Source organism: Eschrichtius robustus, chromosome 3 (assembly GCF_028021215.1).
Source record: "Eschrichtius robustus isolate mEscRob2 chromosome 3, mEscRob2.pri, whole genome shotgun sequence".
NCBI lineage: Eukaryota > Metazoa > Chordata > Mammalia > Artiodactyla > Eschrichtiidae > Eschrichtius > Eschrichtius robustus.
This window is the reverse complement of record NC_090826.1, coordinates 188,797,864-188,818,876: the sequence shown is the minus strand read 5'-3', so window position 1 is coordinate 188,818,876 and position 21,013 is coordinate 188,797,864. Positions and strand designations below refer to the sequence as shown.

Genomic DNA, 21,013 nt, shown 5'->3' with positions numbered 1-21,013 from the left:
ACAAGTGTGATTCTCATTACATACACTGGGGTTCACCTGGTCTTCATCATGTCCACCAGCTCTGCTTCGCTTTTCTACACTGACTTTCCATCACATTCACCTGCCCTCACTTTTCTGTCTCAGAAGCTTAAGTCCATGGTGTATGGGTGAGGAGGGGTAGGGATGGGGGTCTAGGTGTGCGATATTCCCACGCCAAAGCTCGAGCTGCTGAAAGGCAGGGTCCTCATTTTACTATTGAGCTCAGGCATTTCAGGCACTCGGCAAGGCTTGAATAAGCAAGTGAATAGATGGATGGAAGGATGGATGGACGGATGGACGGATGGACGGATGGATGGGTGGATGGATGCATGGATGTATGGATGGACGGATGGACGGATGGATGGACGGATGGTGGGTGGACAGATGCATGGATGGTTGGTTGGATGGATGGATAGATGGATGATGGATGGACGGGTGGATGGAGGGAGGGAGGAAGGGAAGATGGATAAATGGATGGATGGATGAACACCAGAGGTTGGATCTCCTCTTCCCTCCAGATGTACCCAGAACCCAGGCCAGATCTCCACACTGGCGTCAGCTGCTCAGGAAGAGGCACTAATGCAGGAGGGAGGAACCTTGCCTCTGTCATCTCCCCATGGGGGAGGGGGGGGGTCACCCCACTTCTTGGCTCTGCCCGGGGCCCATGTGCACCTAATCTCAGTCTGAGTGGCCAGCTCCCACCCCCACCCTGGGTGCCCCTGCCTCTCCCAGGTCTCTCAGGCCTAGGCCTGTAGGAGCTCCACGGGGCTGAGGAGACCCACAAGGGCCGAGGAACCACGCTGCTCCTTGGTGGCCCAGCTTGGGCCAACTCTCTCCCAGACCAGCATTTATGGCTGAAAGAACCCTCACAGGATTCCAGGGCCCAGCCCACGCGGACACTCTCCTAGTTCTCCGGGAGCCAAATCACCCGTGTTGAGACCTTCATCACACGCAGGGGGCTGCCCGCATGCCCGCCCACCCACCCACCTCGAAGCAGCCTCTGCCCCAGACGTATGTAGTAATCAACTCCCGGAACCTTGGGGAGATCCAAATACAGTAGCATATAATCATGGGGCCCGAAATAGCCGTGCCAGGGAGGCCATCTGCCACCTCGTGGTCCCTGGGGACCCCTCGGTGGGCCCCACAGCATGGCCGGGCTTTGGGCTTTCTCTGGCCGGCAGGCAAGTTGGGCGGCGCTGACCATACCCACTGGATCACCCGAGAGCTCGGGGCAGCTCGGGGGCTCGTCCATGGCAGACCGGGCATCGCCATGGTCACAGCCGCCCAGACCTCCAGGCCCACGTCCCACCTCCCGCTGGTGCCGGGCCGTGCGGGTCAGACGCCGCCCCCCTGCCCAGCTGACTCATGGACCGCCACCCTGGCTGAGCCTCTGGTCTCCTTCTGACTCAACGCCCAGCTATCACCCTGCCACTCTCCGTGGGACCCTCACCGGCCCTCTGTCCCCCTCACACCCCTGGCTGGGCTGGGTGGTGCCTCCCAAGAAGGTGCACTGTCGTCCTAACTCCCAGAACTTGTGGATGGAAGAACCGTATTTGGAAGAGTCTTTGCAGGTGTAACTAAGTTAAGGGTCTCAAGGTGAGATCACCTGGATTATTGGGGTGGCCCTAAACCCAGTGACAAGTGTCCTGTGAGAGACACAAGCAGAGACGAGGGGGCCTCGTGAGGACGGGTGATGTGGCCACGAGGAACGCTGGCAGCCGACAGCCATGGGAGGCAGCTCTGAGGAGGACCCGCCCTGCTGACACCTTCATCTTGGCCTGCGGCCTCCAGACTGTGCAAGCGTCCGAGTCTGCTATTTGAAGCCGCCCAGGGGGCTTGGGGGGTCCCTTTCGTCCATAACTGGCTCTTACTCTTCCACGGGCGTCAGAATCCACTGGGGTGGGGGGCTCGTGGAAACGCGATTGCGGGCCGCACCTTCAGAGGTTCTGATTCAGCAGGTGCGGGCGGGGCCTGGGAGGCCACGTCTGACAGGTTCCCAGGAGGTGCTGGCGCCGGTGCCCAGGGACCCCGCCCGGAGAACCACTGCTCGACACGGTCCCTCCAGGCGGTGTGAGCCGTCCTCTGCCTGCGCCCCTGCCCTGAAGACACGGTCCTTGTCCCCGTGATGCCCTCCTCCTTCCCCCGGCGCTCAGAGGCCTGAGGAAATGCTTCCCCGAGGGGCCGCCTCCCATGCACAGCTGGCTCCGCCTCTACCCCAATGGGAAGCTGCAGCCAGGCTCCCCCAGGCCCTGTGGGTCAGTGGGCTGCAGTGCACATGCTGCTCCTCACATGGCTGGGTCGGCGTTGTTCCTGGCGACAGGGTGCTAAAGCTCTTCACGAGTCGATGGTTATCAGGCACAAGCAGCCTCACGGCCTCTCCTGAGGAGTGTCTGGGGTCTGATCAGCACCAGGGGTCTCTAGGGATCCATGGCGATGCCAGAGTGTCAGCAGCCTGGGCTCCCCTGGCAACCAACACCGGCCACGTGTCACGGACCAAATGTTTGTGTCCCCTGAAATTCGTATGTTGAAGACCTGACCCTCTTCCATACGATGGAATTAGGAGGCGAGGCATTTGGGAGGGATTAGAGCCCTCACGAGTCAGGAGAAGGCTTCTGCCCATCTCTGCTCCCCCAACGCGAGGGCACCGTCTGCAGATCGGAAGAGGCCCTCACTCACCAGAGCTCCACCACGGGCCCCGATCTCAGCCTGCCAGCCTCCAGCTCTTAGAAATAAACTCCTGTTGTTCATTTAAATAACCCCCTGAGCCACCCATCTATGGCACTTTGTTACATCAGCCCAACCCGGCCTCACCCAACCCCAGAATCCCAGGGTGCAGACAGGTGCAGGCCAAATCAGCGTCCGTGGGCATCCTCCAGCGGGGCACACGCTCCAAGGCCAGCCCTGGGAGGAGATGCACTGGAGACACCATGGTCCCAGAGCCCCCGATGGCCCACTGCCCAGGGCTCATCATCTGCCCACTCAGTGCCCTCAGCATGGCCCTGGGGGGTGGCTGAGTGTCACGGTGTGCGCGTGGACCCTGGGCTAGGCTGCCTGAGCTTTGACCCCGGCTCTGCTACGTACTGTCTGTGTCCCTTCCACCGAGTCCCTGCACCAGCTGTGCCTCAGTTTGCTCATCTGTGACATGGGGTGACGAGGTTAGCGGTCTAACCATCCCACAGAGCCGCGAGGTGAAGTGAGGTGTGAGTACCAGCGGCTCACACACGGAAGGGGCCGTAAGCGCTGGTCATCATTGGTCTGGGGGACAGCTGTCCCTCAGAGGAGGGTCAGAGATATGGAACAAGGGGGGGTCTGCTCAGAAGCCCCCCAGGGAGACCTGCGATCCCTGTCCTCCAAGAGCCTGTGCGCTGGGTGGCATGGCTGGGCCACTTTCCTCCTCGCCCCACAGGCAGGTCCCCAGGAGACAGGCATGTTTGCAGAGGGACCACCCACTGCGCCAGCCCCCAGAGACCAAGCATGCGGCCGTCACAGGTGACTTGGGCACAGGCGCCCTCCCCGCCCCCTCCCCCTCCCTCCCCCAGCACAGGCCCCGGTGTGTTTCAGATGGCGGCTGCGCTGGTTCTGACGGGGGTCTCGGGCTAGAGTCCACAGCGCCCTGGACTCTCTTCCCCGGCCCGGCAGAGAGCGGCGGTGTCATGGGGCTGCCCTTGTGGTGACGTGCTCCCCCCGGCGTGTCCAGGACGGGGCTGTTTTCTGTTTTCTCCCCTAATTTAGTCCTGCCACGGGGCCTTCCTGATTCCTCTCGGGCCCCACCCGGCCCAGGCCTGAGGTCTTTCTGGGCTGTTCTCTGCTCTTCCATGGACTCCCCTGCCACCCCCGGCCCTGCCTCACCCCCACCCAGTTTCTCTTTTCCCCCAGGCTCCTCTGGCTGCCGTGGTTTCTCTTGGCCGTGGCTCAAGCCTGGAGTGACGCGTCTGGCACGGCCACCCTCGCCCTCCCACACCGGTCGGGGAGGAAGCAAGTGTATGCAGGGGATGGGGGGGTAATGGGGGGCCAAAGAGCCTGGGCGCCACGTCGGGCTGCGTGCCTGGGCCCATCCCCTGCCCGCTCCCCCCACCCAAACCCGCTTCCTGTCCCGTGGACCACGGGACGGAACCTCCATGGACGTTCCAGGAACGTCCGTGGGAGTTTGCCCAGGGGAGGTGAGGAACAGCCTTCCCGGGGACCTGAGCCCCAGGGGCCTGGCTGCTGTGGACCTGCCGCCCCAAGTGCCAGCTCTGACCGCGGGAGGCCCTGACCCGGTCGGAGCCTCTGTTCCCTCATCTAATGGCAGAGACGGCCACTGTCACAGGGGTGCGTGAGGATGGAATCGGATCACGTGGGTGTGGCGCCGGCACGCGGGGCGCTCGACGGAGGCCATTCCCCCCTCTCCGCTCAGCCCGGCAGACTGGGCCTGCTGCTCCTGAGCCCTCCTGGGTGGAGGGGCCTGAGTCAGGTGGACAGCGTCTCACTCTGATGGAACACCCACCAAACAGAACCTTCAGGTAGGGTGACGCCCCCCTTCTCCCCAGCACACGCACACGCACGCGCACACACACACACAGAGGCACGTGCACACTCCGATGTCCTGCAGGCAGAGTGACCCGCGCTCCATCTTATACTAGATGCCTGGTCACCCCTCCGGCAGGTACCGCAAACCCAACATGTCCAAAGGAGCCTCGGCGTCCCCCTTGCCCTGTGCCCTCCCCGGCTCATCCCCTGGGGTTCACGACTCACCACTCGTTCAACACATTCTCACTAAGTCCCCACCGCGGGCCAGGCTCTCAGTGACCGGCCTCTCTGTCCACCCAGGTGTCCAGGCCAGAGAGCTGGCGGTCAATGCGACTCTTCCTCTCCCTGGGCGCCCGCGTCCAGCCAACACCACCGTCCCCAGGAGTGACAGTGGTGGTAGTAGCCCCTCTGTGTCCTATCGAGGGACACAGACCCTTTTACTGAAACAGGAGACGCACACAGGCCAGGAAGCTGCAGGCCTTACAGGGAGTAAATGAAGGAGCTGAGATTTGAACCCAGGCAGTCTGAGCCCAGAGCCCTGACAACCAGGCTTCTTGATACTCCCAGAGCCAGTCCACTGCTCCTTTAGCCACTGCCCCCACCTCTCCTCCGGCCCCGTCACGTTCCCTTGGTGTAGGAGCCCGGCACCGGCTCCCCGTCTCCAGGCTGTCCTCCTTGACTGCCGCCAGGGTGATTTGCAATGATGCAAACTCCGGCTGGAGGTCCTGTGATGGCTCCCCAGGGCCTTAAGCATAAAGCCTGAATCCTGGGCCGCAGGGCCTCCGTGTCTCAGAAAGTGCAGGAAGTGCCTGTGCGGCCCAAGTGTGTAAAAGACAAGACCCTCAGGGTCCCCAAGCCGGCAGAAGACGCAAGTCACAGCGGAAACATTAACCTCAAAGTAAGTGTGAAGACGTCCAGTGGAAGTCTCTTCCCCCATGGAAACCTCTTTGATGCTCTGGATGAAATGTCCCGCTCTCCCCCGACCCCCCATTTCTGGCTGCCCCTATTCAGTGGGCGCCCCAGCAATAGTCTGCCCTGGGGTGGGGGGGGGCTGGGGCGCAGCATGGGCCCTCCTAGCTTTTGACCCTTGACCGTGGCCTCGAGGGGCACACCCGGCCGCCTGCCCTGTTCAGCTGTGGCCTGAATGGAGGGAGAGGAGGTGACGGGGCCAGAGGCCCAGCACGTGCAGGGATGGAGGGGGAAATGGGGGGAGGGGGAGGATGGGGGAGCGGGGCCAACGGGCAGCTGGGGAGAGTGGGGAGTCTGGGCAGAGAGGGAGGAGACTAGCCTGGGGGCTGTGACCCGCCCCCCTCGGCCGGCCCTCTGTGCACGGTGGGTCCTGGCGAGGGGAGGACGGGGCAGGGGCCACTGCAGGACCCACAGGCCAGGACACCAAGGCCTTTGTCTTGACACCGCACGTTCAGCCTGCCTCAGTTTCCCCCAGTCCTGTCCCTCAGCTTTGATTCCTTCCAACTACCTATGTCCTCTCCCATCAGACGTAGATGTACCTGAAAATTCAGTTGGTTCAGGCGGCATGCATTAGGCCCCTGCTGCATTCCAGGCCCCGCGGTGTGCACCCAGCTCCTGCCCAGAGGACCACGGCGGCTGGTCCCTCACCCAGCCCCCCTGCTTCTGCTTCTGCCCTGGAACCACGACGCCCCTAGTGGACAGGACAGGAACTGCAGCATTCCATGGAGGGCTGGACAGGTCACCGAGGGCCCGTGAGTCTGGGACGCCGGGAGACGTGTGTCTGAGTTTGAACGCTCCCCCGCCACCAAAGCCCCGGGGTCGGAGCAGGCGAGCTGGGGGAGACAGTCCCTTCCTGACGCTTCTTTAGGGCGGCAGCCTCCAATGCCCACCCAGGCTCCGTGGCAGAAGGCCAGACATCCCAGGACGGCGGCCCCGGGGGCCCCACCCAGGGAGGTCCCATCCCCACAGTCCTCCACAGAGTCTGGGTGCCTTCCTGCCCCGAGATACACACGCGCACGTACACATGACATATGACGATGACAGCCCCCTGAAGAAACAAAAGCCAGGACCGCACTGTTGGGACGGTGGGTGCAGGGAGGAAGGGGCGCCCAGGCCCGCCCCCAGCCCCCCCCCCCCCGGACTCACAGAGACTGCAGGCTCCGCAGTTCCCACAGCGCCTCGGCGGGAATCCCTCCCAGCAGGTTGTTCTGCAGCATCCTGTGAGGGCAAGAGGCGGCTTGAAGGACTCCCGCCCGCCCGCCACGCCGGAGCCCAGCCTCAGAGCCCAGAGTCCTGTCCCACCCCTCCCTGGCTGGAGGTCCAGGGCGCTGTGCACGGGGCTGGGAGAGTGCCTCAGAGGGACTCTGGGGAAAAGGCCGGGCTGGAGAGGACCCTTGGAAGCAGAGGAGACATGGCCGGGGAGCGGAACGCGGGATCCTCTGGCCGTCTGCTCTGGAAGGACGTGGGCAAATGCACGATCTCCTCCCCAGGCCTCAGTTTGTCCGTCTGCAGCCGAGAGGCCGGGGCTTCTTCGGGGAGGGGGAGGATGTGCAGGGCCCAGGCAAGTCTGCCTTTGTGGTGTGCGTGTCTATAGAGACAACCTGAGGCACCCAGATCGGAGTGTCAGCACCATCTGGTGACGCCATCACACATGACCCCACAAAAGCAGGGACATGCCAGCCAGGGGCACGATCCGCTAGGGAGGCTGCCCTCCTGGACCCGCGGGGCAGTGAGTCAGAGAGCGAGAAGGGGAGAAACTGGGGTCTGGGGCCTTCAGGTGGCACTGCTGACCCCAGCCAACCCGGGCCACCAGAGCTGTGCTCAGAAAATTGAGGAGGCCACTCCAGGGCCTTGGGGAGTCCCCGAAGCCTCAGGGCCCTGGGCAAGGGTCCTGCTCGCCCGGCCGTAAGGGAGGACCTGGGTGGCCGCTGCCACCGGAACGTCCTTCCCTGCTGGCCTCTGGAGAGGAGGAGGAGGGGGCACGTGGGGCGGGCCCCCCGGGGGGTCAGGGAAGAGCCGGGGGCAGGAAAGAAGGAAGCCACCCCACCCTGACCCGCACACCCACTGGGCCCTCCTGGGCCAGGTACAGCCCCAGGAACAGCACCTACTGCAGGATGGGCTGCTCTGGAACTGGGAGGGACCTCCAGGGAGACCTACTGTGTGCCAGGCATGCCGTCCACCCTCCCTCTAGGCATTACCCCATGCAGGAGCTCTGGCCACATCTGCCCCTCACCTGCCCCGACGGGCACAGGGCAGGTGCCCTCAGAGGTCCAGGCATCTCCCCACACACCTGGGGCAGAAAGAACTGTGGCTTCCCTGAGGGCAGCTCTGGTGGGGGGCAGGTGGGGGCAGTGTGTCTGGGCTCTCAGCCTTCAGGACTCTGCAGGACAGGGATCCCCACCTACGGTCTCGGGAAAAGGCATGGGCAGGGGCTGACCCTCGTGACCCAAGCCTGGCCAGAGCTTTGGAGAACCAGCGCAGGAAGGCGGGGACCCTAGCAGTAAGACTTCCAGGTCAGGTGTGGGGCTGGGCGGGAGGGACAGGGGAGGGGTTCTGCCACAGCTGCTCGGAGAGGATCAGAGAGGGACCCCCCTTTTTTGGTCCTTCGCCTCCGGAAGGGCAAAGGGGAGGCAGAGTGTCCTGCAGGGACAGCCAGGCGTCACCCACCAGAAGGAAGATGAAGTTCAGACAGGGGCTCCTGGAGCAGCTAAAGTGACTGCCTCCCAGCACAAAAAGAGGTATCGTGCTGAAGGCGGGCTTTACTGCTCTGTTTTTCTCGCAGGTCTGAAAACAAGTAAGGGAAGGCACTGCGGAAGGAGAAACCGTGGCGGACGCCAGGAAGTCCTTCTTGCCCAGATGCAGGTGGAATCCCTGGTGTGAAGACACTGAGTAGGCGGGCACCTTCGCCGAGACCACCCACCCATCCCTGAAGCAGAGAAGTGGACACGAAGGCTTTGGGGAACTGGGGTGTCCTCGGGGGGCAGCTGGGGGTCAGTGGCAGTGGGAATGGACAGCCTGGCTGCCCTCCTCTCCAGCCGCAGCCTCTCCTGCCGCCGGACCTGCTAGGCCGCGCCGTGTCCACAGGGCGGGGCTGCGGCTTCCGGGAGGCTTTGATCAACTGCCTGACGCAGGCGAAGAAGAAAGAGGCTCGACCCTAAGCTGGGGGCTTAGGAACAGGACGCGAGTCTCACATCTTCTAAAGGCCCAGCAGACAGATCCCCCGCTCACCAATCCGGCTGCAGGTCTGGGCCTGCCGCTGGGCACGGACGCGCCACCACGCAGGCCGCCTGGGCCACGTCTGGCTCCGGGGGCCTCCCCGTCCCCGGGGAAGCGATGCTGGTGGGAGCGGGACAGACAAACCGAGAGAAGAGGCAGGAAGGACTGAGGGCCGCCAGGATGGGAGAGCAGGGTCTGCAGCAGAGCGGAAGGAAGGAGGGACAGGGGACAGAGGCAGAGCACCCACAGGCAGAGAGGGAATAGGGCAGCACGAGAGGCCAGAGCCCTGGAGCCAGAGGCCAGCAGTGCCAGAGTCAGACAACGTGGAGAAAGGAGAACACTTGGAGGTGGTCTGGGGGCTGCTGACAGGCTGGAAGCCTGAAGCTCACAGGCCAAGTGGGCAGGGCCACCGCCAGCCTGTTAACAACTTGGAGCAAATTAGAAAGATATTCCTTTCTAGATGGAAGCAGCCCCAAGGCTGGCACAGGGTTAGATTTCAGCCCCTTCTCACCCCTCAGGCGATGGTCTTGTGCAGTGAACAACCTGCTCAACTGTACAAAGAAGACCTGCAGGTCAAGTTGGGGCTGAGGGGGCAGGAGAGCGTGGGAGCGGCTCACCACTTTAGGGAAATTTCAGACGGTCCAGGATCAGCACCCGGGCTCCTCCTCTTCTTCCCAAGCCAGTCCCTGTGGTGACGAGCCCTCCCGAGGAACCTCTCTGATCCACCCTCAGACCCCCTGCATCCCCTTCTCCCACCTCCTTTCACCCACACTCATCACAAGAGCAGGAGTGGGGCCCGGGGAGGACAGTCACAGTTGGGACAAGGTGAGCTGTGGACTGGGGTTGGGGAGAGGGTGCCGTAGCATCCCCTTTTGTCCAATAGGCTGTGGGCTCAATGGAAGAGAATAACACAAGGTCCTTTTCAATTCTCACTTTCCCTTTGCTTCAGGGGCAGAGACGCCGAGGAACTGGAGGAGGGGAAATGTTTGCAGAGAGGATGGGACGCAGTGCTGTAGCCAGAGACCAAGCCTGGGGCTCGAGAGGAAGGGGGTCCAGAGGAAACCAGCGGAGATTCCTCCTCTCCAGAAACTGTCCTACCCTCCCGGCCTGAGAGGTCCGGGGGGGCACGTGGGTCTGAATCTGACCTTGACCCTCAAAGACCTGTGCTAACGGGCACTATTCACGTTACGGAAAGGAGAGGAGGTCACTTCCCTACATTGTGGCCTAAGCATCAGATGCTGTTATACGTTTGTTTACAAATCACAAAGTTTGTTACAGACAGGGCGAAAGCAAAGACATGGAAATAATTAAAATGAAAAGTGAAGATGAGGAAATGAGCAAGCCAGTGGCAAACCAAGACACAGGTTACAAAACTTCCATTTGCCCAGAGTTCTCCAGGCTGCATCTCCATGTAAAGTGGGACTTAGACTTACAGGATTTTCAGGCTGTAGAGACCAGAGAACGCCTGTCCCGGGATGTGCGAGAGGCGGTTTCCAGAGAGACGCCTGCAAGTCAGAGAGAGCGGCCGGTGGGTGATGCTGGCAGGGCGGTGGCCCTGGGTCAGCATCCTGGGCCGTGGGAGGGAGGCTGGTGGTGTAACTGCACTGCTAACTGCACAATGACCCTGCAGGGGGCCCACTAGGACCCCCAGCCTTCAGAGGAGGAAACCGAGGCTCGGGTCGCAGAGGGTGCCTGGTGTCTCCCCGGACCCGATTACCACTAGGCCCACGTCCACCGCGTCCATCCACAGCGCTGACCTGCTTACCCACCATCCCCCTGCGTTGTCTCCCGTCACCAGTGGAGTTAGATCAGACGGGCGTGTCTGGGTCTCCCTGTGCCCTAAACTACACAGACGACCCCACTAGTCCAGAGGGCAGGAAACGGGGTGTCGGAATTAGTCTAACCCTGTGGCCTAATCAAGCGTTTCCACGTTTGTCATGCGTGACCATCAAGTCCAAACGGAGCAAACAGGACGGACTACGCCGATGCACGTCCTCAGTGCTAAGCCTGGCGGAGCAGAGTCTGCTGAGGACAGAGCAGGGTCTCTTAGGCATCACTGGGCGCGTCGGTTCTCACTGAGAGGCCTGCCGATTGCCGATGCGGAAATCGTGCTGACACAGCTCAGAAGCCATTCTTAAAAAATCTCTCTCTACTAGGGGACTTGCCTGGCGGTCAGGTGGTTAGTACTCTGTGCTTCCACTGCAGCGGGCACAGGTTCGATCCCCGGTCAGGGGACTAAGATCCCTCATGCAGCATGGTACGGCCAATAGAGACACACACACACACACACACACGCACACACACACACACACACACACACACACACACTCTGAGTCTTTTTATTTGACATTTGTTGTTTAAAAAAAACACATGGAAAGGCATCGTGACCTTTGGGTTCCCTAGGTGGGCATCTTGCCTCTAAAACAGGCCCCACCCCCTCCCGGGCAGAGGAGGATGGAGGCCCAGCAGCCCCCAGGGCTCAGGCTGTGCCCGTGTCACCAGCCCAGCTCCTAGGCCTTTGTCCTCTTTTCATTCCCACCAAGCTGGGCCCCTCCACCTCGACGGCCCCTCCGCTGCCTCTCACTCTGTCCCTTCCTTTGAGAACAGCCTTCAAATTCCTCCTTGGAAGGCATCCCCACCCACCCTGCCCACTCGCTGACGTGGCGAGCCCGGGTGCCCACGCCAGGCGCCCTCTCGTCTGCTCCGGGCAGACTGAGTGCACCCTTGGGGGGCCGTGTCTAGGGCCAGGGTGAGGAGGGCTGTGCAGGAGGAGTGGGTCAGGGCCAGGGGCCCCCAGTCTGAGAGTTTAAGCAAAGCCGGTAGAGCCCCAGGATCGGTGGTGATGCCCAAACAAGAACCAGCAGGCTGGGGGTCAGGTGAGGAGGAGGGCAGGGTCGGAAGTGGGTGACCTGGCTGCCTGCAGGGGACAGTGGACACTCTGGCCAAGGACATGACTCTCTCACGTGAGGCACTAGAGCACGAGGCCAGCCTGCAGGGTTCCAGGCCATGGGGAGGGATCAACCAGGGAGGACTTCCTGAGGGAAGTGGGCCTTGTGTTGGCCCTGACAGAGTGGAGAGAGAGATGGTGGGCCTGCTGGGCTGGAGGGGAAATCTGCTCAGATGCAGGAGGGCTCCAGGGACGGGCAGGGGGACGGGCCTCCCTGGAGCAAAGCTGGCCGGGCGGGCTTGGGCCAGGTGAAGGACGGTCCTCGAAGCGGCTCCTTTGGATTGTGGGGAGCCAGAGAAGGCCGTGGAGCTGGTAAGAGGCACCCTGAGATGGGCAGAGTGTGTCAGAGAGGAGGTAGGTGGTCTGTCCTTAGGGGCTGGGGCGGCCCCAGGGGAGGGGACGTCAGGGCAGCAGCAGCAGCAGGGATAGGTACGGGGGACCTTCAGAGGAAGAGCCACCAGGACCTGGGGAGCGGCCGGCGGCCGGACACAGGGGGCAAGGGCAGGTCAAGGACGACCCCAGGGAGAGGAGCAGCGTTGACAGAAAGCCGGTCGGCTTCAGGGCGGGAGAGGCTGGATGTCCGAGTTCCTCTGTCCCCACTGCCCGCCTCGGGCCCACACCTGGGCAGGTGGGGATGACCCCACTCAGAAGAGCTCCCCAAGGCCGTTTCCACTGGCTCCACCCGTCCCCCTGGGGACCCCCAGTTCCCTGTGTCAGAGGTCACAGTGCCCGCCTCCAGCCCCCGCGCCCCCGCCTCCCATCTACTCACAGCTCCTCCAGGAAGCGCAGGTTGAGGAAGAGGCCAGGCCGGAGCTCCGTGAGGTTGTTCATGCTCAGGTCTCTGCGGGAGAGAAGGGCGCGGGCAGGCTGTGAGCTGCGTCCTCCCCGGGCCGTGCTCCCCGTGGCTCCCCCTGCACCTCCCTCCTCCCCCCTCCCTCCACGGGACGGACTGTGATGAGGGCCACAGAGGAAGCCGACCCCGTCGGGGATAGGCCAGAGAAAAATTCAGAGGATGTCAGAGCAGGACAGGGCCAATCAACACGCAGGATCCCTCATGGACGTTTTACCCGAGACCACCGCCACCCCGTGGGCTCCTGGAATCAGCCCCAGACTCACCAGGGGGTTGCCTTTTACTCAGTCCCTGGGCCCGTGGGATTCCACAGCCCTCTGAGGCCTGCAGTCTCTCTCCTGTTGTCTCTCCCCCAACCCCACCAGGCTCCTTCTACTTTTCTCCAACCAGAGGGCCTGGCCCCTGGTACATCCCTGAGGAGTCCCACCTTAGACCAGTCTCGCCTTCCCATATTATCTGAGAGACCCTGAGGGTGGTTTCTGTGTCACTGCCCTCCAAGATACCCTGCACACAAAGGAATCACAATACTGTGGTGTGTAACAGCTGGCGTTTACTGGAGGCCCACTTTGTGTCAGGCACAGGCTAACCTTTATCCAAATACAGTAAGTCCCCTACATACGAACCTTCAAAGATGCGAACATGCATTCGCATGTCCAGTCACATAAGTTAGTTCACGCATCTGGTGTACATTGTCACGTGCGTGCGTCCTCTGCAAGTGGCTGTGTTTTTGTGTACTTTGCAGTATAGTGTACAGTAGTACAATACCTTTATTTCAAGCCCAGGATGTCTGAAGGCAAGCGTGAAAGCAGCAGTGGTGTAGCTGGTACTGCTAAGAAGCGCCAAGCGATAATGATGGAAACAAAAGTGAAAATAATTGAGAGAGTGGAGCGAGGCAAAAAGATGTTAGACATCACTCATTCTTATAACATGAATCGTTCAATCATTGGCACGAATCTAAAGAACAAGGACAAGATCATGGAACATGTGAAGTCTGCTGTGCCGACGATGTTGACAAAATATCCAAGAAGCATGGAAAAGTGATGCAGGAGATGGAGAAACTTCTCAGCGTGCGGATGCAGGATCAACATCAGCGCTGAGTCCTGCTCAACTTAACGCTGATTCAAGAGAAAGCTAAAAGCCTTTATGAAGACTTGAAGAAGAAACACGGCAAAGAATCAGAGGGCACATCTTTTAATGCCAGCCATGGCTGGTTTCATCGGTTCAAGGCTAGAGCCAACCTTCACAACGTAAAAGTAAGTGGAGAGGCAGCAAGTGCAGATAGGGTAGCTGTCCAGGAACTTCCTGAAACACTTTGAGAAATTATTGATGATGGTGTGTATTTACCCAACCAGGTTCTTACTGTGGATGAGACACAACTGTACCGGAAGAGGATGCCGGACCGAAGTTACATCAGTAAGGAGGAAAAGTTGACGCCTGGCTATAAAGCAGCAAAGGATAAACTAACTATTGTTTGGTGGCAATGCTTCTGGTGATACGAAGCTGAAGCCTCTCTTAGTTTATAATTCAGAGAACCCAAGAATCCTTAAAAACATAGCCAAGGGCTCTCTTCCTGTTGTGTGGAAGCGTAACCCCAAATCCTGGATTACACAGGCCATTTTCCAGGACTGGTTTTTCCTCCACTTTATCCCAGAGGTAGAGAAATACTGCTTGGAGAAGGACATCCCATCCAACATTCTTTTGCTGCTTGACAATGCTCCGGGCCACCCCCCTTTCATGGATGACTTTCATCCCAATGTCAAAGTAGTACATCTGCCACCGAATACTACATTGCTTATCCAAACTATGGACCAGGGAGTTATAGCGACTTCCAAGAAAATTATTTACATCACACTTTTTGTCAGGCAGTAAAGGTGAATGACAAATCAGGAACAACCCTGTGACAACTTTGGAAGGACTATAACATCTACAAGACCATAAAAAACATTGACTTTGCTTGGTGTGAGGGTATGGCGGTCACCATAAATGGGGTTTGGAAGAACCCTTGCCCACAGTTCGTTCATGAATTTTGTGGATTTGAGAAGGTGGATGAGGAGTCTGAAGAGGTCCTCAGCAACGTAGTGACCCTCAGCGAGAAGCTGGAGCTAGATCTGCAAGAGGACGACTTCATTGAATTCCTCGCTGTGCAACACGAGGAGCTTACTGATGAAGACCTGATGGAATTGGAGGCCCAGAGAAAGGATGAAGAGGGAAAAGAGGAAGAAGAAGTAACTGAAGAACTGAAGAGATTCACGATGCAGGAAATGGCAGGGGGATTTCTTTATTTGAGGAGGCAGTGTTAGTTTATGAGGCACAGGACCGACCCAAACGTAGAATGATACAAGAAGGCTGCAGCAAGCTACTCAGAATGCAATCCAGTGCTACCTTGTCATCTACGACGAGAAAAAACAGCTACTACCCAGACATCACTGGATCGTTTTTTCAAGAGGGTGGATAGAATTGAATCCAGCAAGGAACCAGAACCTGTGCCGTCCACGTCAGGCGTGAGTGAAATTGCAGCTTGCCCTCCGTCTCCTATGGCTGACGATCCTTCAGCTCTACCATCTCCCACCTCCTCTCCCTCCTCCAGTCAATAACTCTTCTTGCCTGTTCACTCGATGCCAGCCCCTGGATACCAGCTATTGTACTGTAATATTGTCCTTTACAAGGTACTGTACGGTAAGATTAAAAATGTTTCATTTTTTGTGTTTGTTTTTTATGTATTGTTTGTGTGTAAAGTATTATAAACCTATTACAATACAGTACTCTATAGCCGGTTGTGTAAGTTGGGTACCTAGGCTAACTTTGCTGGACTTACAAACAAATAAAATTTACAGACGCGCTCTCGGAACTGAACTCGTTCGTGTGGAGGGGACTTACTCTAATCCCATTTAATTCTCACAACAACCCCAAGGTGGATTCCAATGTTACCTCCACTTTACACTCAAGGAAGCAAAGAGGAAAATGCTGAACATTTCTAATTTGAATAAGATTAAATCTATTTTCAAGGGGAAAAAAAAAAAAAAGAAAGCAAAGAGAAAAAGAGCGCTGAGGTCAACTCTCTCCTTGGTTTACCTGCCAGACCTCAGGCTGTTGATCACTATGACCCTTGGTTTCCTCATCCGTAAAAATGGTTGAACACCACCAAACTCCTAGGGTCCTCGTAAGGATTAAACGAGCCAGGGCTTACAGACTGCCTAGCAGTGCACACACATCAGTCCTGCCCCTCGGTGACCTGTGGGAAAGCGCCCCAGCCCAGCAGGCCTGCGGTAGGCAGAAGGGGTGACCTCAGCCTGCCGGCCCTGCCCTGCCCCAGCGTTTTCCCCCCAGTCTGCGCCCGGGCAGCAGCTGATGCTCGGGCTGCACATGTGCGTCTCGTACACTTGGGATCCCTCCTGTCTCAGACTCCGAACAGCTGCTGCTCGCCTCCGCCAGCTCCCCCCGCCTGAGGGCACAGGGTGGACCCAGACCAGCCCACCGTGTGGCCGGGCACCACCCGCTGCCCTTCCTGCAGCTCCCTCCGCCCCAGGGGTGCACTTTCACTGCAAACCCCAGGGTCTCCATTTTCCAGAAGGAACGCGTGTGACGTGTGTGCTGGAGGTAGGGTGCGGGTCAGGGGCTCGGGGCCCAGCTCCGACCTATGAAAAAAGGCTGTTTAGGCCCCAGTGTTTTATCTCCAGTGAAGCCCGGCCTCTGGACGCTACGTGCTCTGAGAAAGGAAGAATCGGGGGCAGGTAGAGCCAAGGCACCGGCAGGCTCCCGTCCTGCTCCACGTGGGGACCGAGGGGCCGTCCCGGGCCTGCCCGTCCAGAAGGAGGGCCGGGCGAGCTGTGGCTGCTTGGCTGGCGGCCGCAGAGCCACAGGGCGCGCTGGACGGTGGCGGGAGGGGACGGTGAGGCCACGGGAGCCCAGGCCACAGACCATCCTGCCCGGCCCCGGGCCCGGCGCACAATCAGCCCGGCAGGAAGGCATGAGGAGCCACAAAAGCAGGTACCTCTGAACACGTACCCCGAGCATCTCTGGACGTGTCTCCACAGGCGCTCGCGGGCATGTGACTCAGGCCCCATCACTCAGCCGTCGCCCCGGGGGCCGCACCTCAGAGGCTCTGATGTGGCTCCACTGCCCCCCCCCCGGCCCCCCCTCGACGAGCAACCTCATTGTTCTCCTTGGGGAGGAGGGGGCCTGCACTCTGCCCGCCCCGCATCCTGCCCGGGACAGCGCCCAGCCCAGCTGCAGGGTTCCGTGAGGGGCAGGAGGGGGGTCCGTCGGCCCTGCAGGAAAGGGCTGGGGCTGGCACCAAGGAAAGGGGGGCGGAGGAAGACGTGGAGCCGCGGAGGGAGACGCAGCGGGGGCTCCAGGCCCAGCCGCCGGCCTTGGGGACCAGGGGGCTGGCACGCGGGCCTCGGGAGGAACCTGCCCTCGGGAGCTCTGACCCGGGAGTCCGGTGAAGGTGGCGGTCCTGGGGGAGGTCACCCCGGGCGCCCAGCCGTCCTCGCCTGGACCAGGGCAGGGAGAGGGGCGCGGGCCGTGCGAACGTGTGAGCACGGCGAGTGTCAGGACTCGTGAGCCCCTGCAGCGCCTGTCTTGTGAGGCACCGGGCATGCGTGTCGCGGGAGGGCACGTTTGGGTTGTATTCACGAACGTCACAAGCATTCTCCAAGTATCCACATGTTATCAAGACAGAATCTCTCTGGGAGAAACTCACCCGGCTCGACCCCTCGGGGGGAACTCTTTTCGGCTGTGACCTTGGGCGAGCGGGGCTCCGTCCCCGGCCGGGAGGGCGCAGGCTGCTCGGGGGGCTGCTTGGGGCCCAGCTTGTGGGTGAGCTGGACACCGAGGCCTGGCCTCAAACTCTGCCCCACCGCTGTCGCCCCGTGAGCACAGCCAACGCGCGTAGACGCACGCACGTTTAGACGCACGCACGCACGTTTAGACGCACGCACGCACGCGTAGACGCACGCACGCATACACGCACGCACGCACACGTACACGCACACAACTGCTCTCCGGGACGGGCTTTGTGGGTGCCTGACCTACACAGTTACACAGAGAGGCCCACTCGGAAGGGCACGCTTGGTTTAAGTCTGAACACTTCTGGACGCGAGGCACCATGTTTCGTGGCGGGCACTGCCCGCTGCATCTCTCAACTCAACTGCAGGGGCGAGAGGCTGGGTTGCAGCCCCACCCCGAGGCCGAGGCCTCTTCCCAGCAGCCCTTGGGGCACCCAGAGGGGCTCTGTGTGCTGGGCTGGACACAGCCGTGGGCAGGGGGACAGAGAGGATCGATGAGCGAGGCTGGCAGCCCGAGCACAGGAAGCGTTTTCAGAGCTCGACCCTGTGTAGCAAGTGGACCACCAAGGAAGCCGGGAGAGGCGGCGTCGCCCTGGAGACCAGGAAGATGCTGGGGAACTGAGGGGCAAGAGCAGCAAGACCCAAACCTGGACGGGGTGGGGGGTAGTAGGAGACCCGCCCCCAGGGCCATCTGGCTGACACCCAAGGGCCCTGGGGGATTTGTTCTGTTTGCATTTTTCCTATAAGCGGGAGAAACAGCAGACGGCAAAGCCCCTGGGTCCTGCTGGGTGGGCCTGGGAGGACTGTCCCCACCGGTTGGAAGAGAGACCAGGAAGCAGGGCCCATCTCTGCAGCCAGGTAAAGAGCGGCCAGAGTGACCGGGAGATGAGCCCCTGTCCCCAGGCGTGGCTGTGCCCCAAGGCCACCTCTGTGAGGCCCTCCCAGCACCCCCCCCGGCAGAGCTGAGCAGCGTCCTGCGTCCTACGCGGTTTTGTTCAAGCTCCTGCAGGGGCATTAGCTGGGCTCCTGCTGTGTGCTTGGTGCTGCCCTGCCCCCATCACCACCCAGCGCAGCACTGATGAGCCCGTGGGCCTGGCCCTGCCACGTGACACCTCCCAGCCTCTGTCTTCCCATCTGTGAAATAGGGATCACGATGTACTTGCCTCACAGGAGTTGGAGTGAGAATTACATGAGTCATTAAACTGTACGAGTTAGTAAAATAAACTCAGGGCTCGCTCAGCATGACTTCTTATTAATGTGCTCACCAACTGAATTATGATGATCAGGACACAACGCCCCATGTGGCCAGGAGCTCCCTCAAGGCAAGGACTTACTCTCAGTGCCCTCTGCAGCCTCCAGGCCTGGGGGTACCTGGTACACAGGGGCTGCACTACACACCGAGTGAGTGACCACAGCCTTGCCCGGCCTCTGCGCCTGTGGCTGGCAGCCCTGGCACTCAGAGGACACTGGCTGATCTCCTGTGTCACTAAGAGGCAGGTGACAGGAGAGAGGGCTCGGATCTGGGGTCAGGGGCCTGGTCCAGTCAGACCCACTTCACCCTCCCTTCCAGCCCCTCAGATGGCTGGTTTCCTTTCCGACGGGCGGCTGTGGGCTCCGAGTGCCAGGCTGGGGGGACACGGACGGCGCGGGGCCAGCTCCAGGCCCAAGTTCGCAGTGTTGCTGGGGGGGGGGGTTGTTTATCACAGAGCGACGAACCCCTCATTTGTACCCTGCTCCCTGGTCACCAACCGCTCCCGCCGCCGCTCTCCCCGTTGGGTTCTAACCTGTCCGTCCGGACTCAGAAGGGGGAGGGCAGAGAGAGATGGCCTTGGGGGCAGAAAGGGGGGTACGTGGGACGCAGGCGGGTCTGGAACGGAAGGCGCCGAAGACGGGGGGTGGGGGGGGGGCTCGCCGTGCACGCGGGACCGGCCGAGGGCCTTGGGGCTCCTGCATCCCTGCCCGCTCCGCAGCGCTGGGAGCACCTGCCAGTTACTGTGACTGCCCAGAACCCCTGCACTTCCAGACTCCCCTGAATGGCGTCTGTGCTCCTTCAGTCGAGAGGGGAGACAGACACCGAGGGGGACCCAGCCCCCGAGGCCCCGCGCCAGCTGATGGAATGGGGGCTAGAATTGCGTCTCCTGAGGACGGCGCGTCTTCCTTCGTCCCCTGACTCCTTATCAGGGGGACGGGTACTGGCTGTCTTCTTGGAGGCTCCTAACTAGTCGACACAGAGTTCTCTCAGATTTCTGCAATTTTCACAAATTTCCCAACAAAGGAGTGGCTCCAACCAGGGCAAGAGCATCCACCATCACACACACAACAGCACAACCTCAGGCTCACAGGCCTTGCACAAACCCCTGTGCGATAACAACACTGTATTTTTAAATTGAAGGGCTACTGCTTGATTCTGCCCTGTCTTGGCTCCCCTGTTTGTAAGGACATCTCCAGCCTGGCTGGGGGTGGGGGGCAGGAGGACTTGAGAAGGAGGCGGGCGGCATGGGGGATGGGAAGACAGACGCCGACGGGGAGGGCTGGCACCTGACTCGGGAGTCACTGGGGGTCCCCATGGTTTCTAAGCCAAGACCAGGCTTGTGCAGGTCAGAGGGAACCAGGGAGAGATGGGAAACCCAGAGCACCGTCAGGTGACCCGGTCAATTCAGGCAGGCGGGGGGCACAAAGCAAGGGAAGGCGACATTCCTAAATGTCACGTGAGAGGGGAAAGGTAGGGTTTTTTAGCCCTGGGCTGTAAGACCACAGGAGACAGGGAATGTGGCTCACGGCACCGGCACCGTGGTACTTCATCTATGGATTTGTCTCCTCAAGCTGACGGCAGTGAAAGGAGACCAAGGCCAGGAGAGATGCTTCCCACTTAAAGATGCTGCATTCGGGAAATCGAGGTTTGGCACCAACTTCAGGCCAAACCCTTGTTTCCACCTTCTGCTTCTTGGAAAAGGGAAAGTGCCAGCTGGAACACCAGGTTGAGGGTGTGGGTGCCCGGGTGGGGTGAGGGAGGGCAGCCTCGGAGTTGGAGAGGGTCCCGGGCCTGCCCTGACCCTCAACCCTGCAGGGGAACCCCTTTGTTGGGGAGCCGGCCGCCTCAGGCTAAGGGGACTTCGCTGTTCTGCCAGGCAAAGTGGCCAAGCTGGGGTGGTCCCAGAGCCCCTGCCCTGATCAGAGGTATTCCCCCTGCCCCGGTGGTTGGTCCTAACCCTCCGAGCCACGCTGTGTAGGCCAGCCCTCCACCAAGCCCAGAGCAGGCGAAGGCACCGCAGAGCAAAGATGGGACAGGCTGCCTGTGTGTCTGCTTCCCCTGCGTGGGTCCCTGCTGCCTGCCCAGCCGAGCCCCCCACACGAAAAGGCTGGAGGGTGGTCCTGGGCCCAGTCAGGGCTGCTGTGTACAGCCCACGAGCACAACGGGCCAGAGGCTCTGGGAGCCGCACAGCTGGCTCTGCCCCTTCCCTCTGGAGATGGTCCAGACCTTCACCACCCGTACTGACTGTTCACATTTCAAGTCACTGAAAGTAAATCAGAGTAAAACTTCGGTTCCTCGGCTGCGCTGGCCACGTGTGGCTACGACGTGCGTGTCCTTGGGTGTGTCCTTGGTGTCCTATCAGCAGCACCCGGACGGCCCTGCAGTTGGCCTGGACCGTTTCCCTCCCGGCTCTGCCACCTGCCAGCTGTGTGACACGGGGCAAGTGACTTCGCCTCTCTCTGCCG

At 60.6% G+C, this 21,013-nt stretch overlaps 1 protein-coding gene across 2 annotated transcripts in view; it reads right to left on the bottom strand.

Annotated features, from left to right (window-relative positions):
- LGR6 (leucine rich repeat containing G protein-coupled receptor 6) overlaps nucleotides 1-21,013 on the bottom strand; it is a 99,441-nt gene that overhangs the window by 61,484 nt on the left and 16,944 nt on the right. For both annotated transcript variants that reach the window (XM_068541902.1, XM_068541903.1), the window contains exons 2-4: nucleotides 12,429-12,500; nucleotides 10,146-10,217; nucleotides 6,643-6,714 (exon numbers count right to left, since the gene is read on the bottom strand). In XM_068541902.1, the coding sequence (XP_068398003.1) occupies nucleotides 6,643-6,714; nucleotides 10,146-10,217; nucleotides 12,429-12,500 (216 nt within the window). The remainder of the gene's footprint in view (nucleotides 1-6,642; nucleotides 6,715-10,145; nucleotides 10,218-12,428; nucleotides 12,501-21,013) is intronic.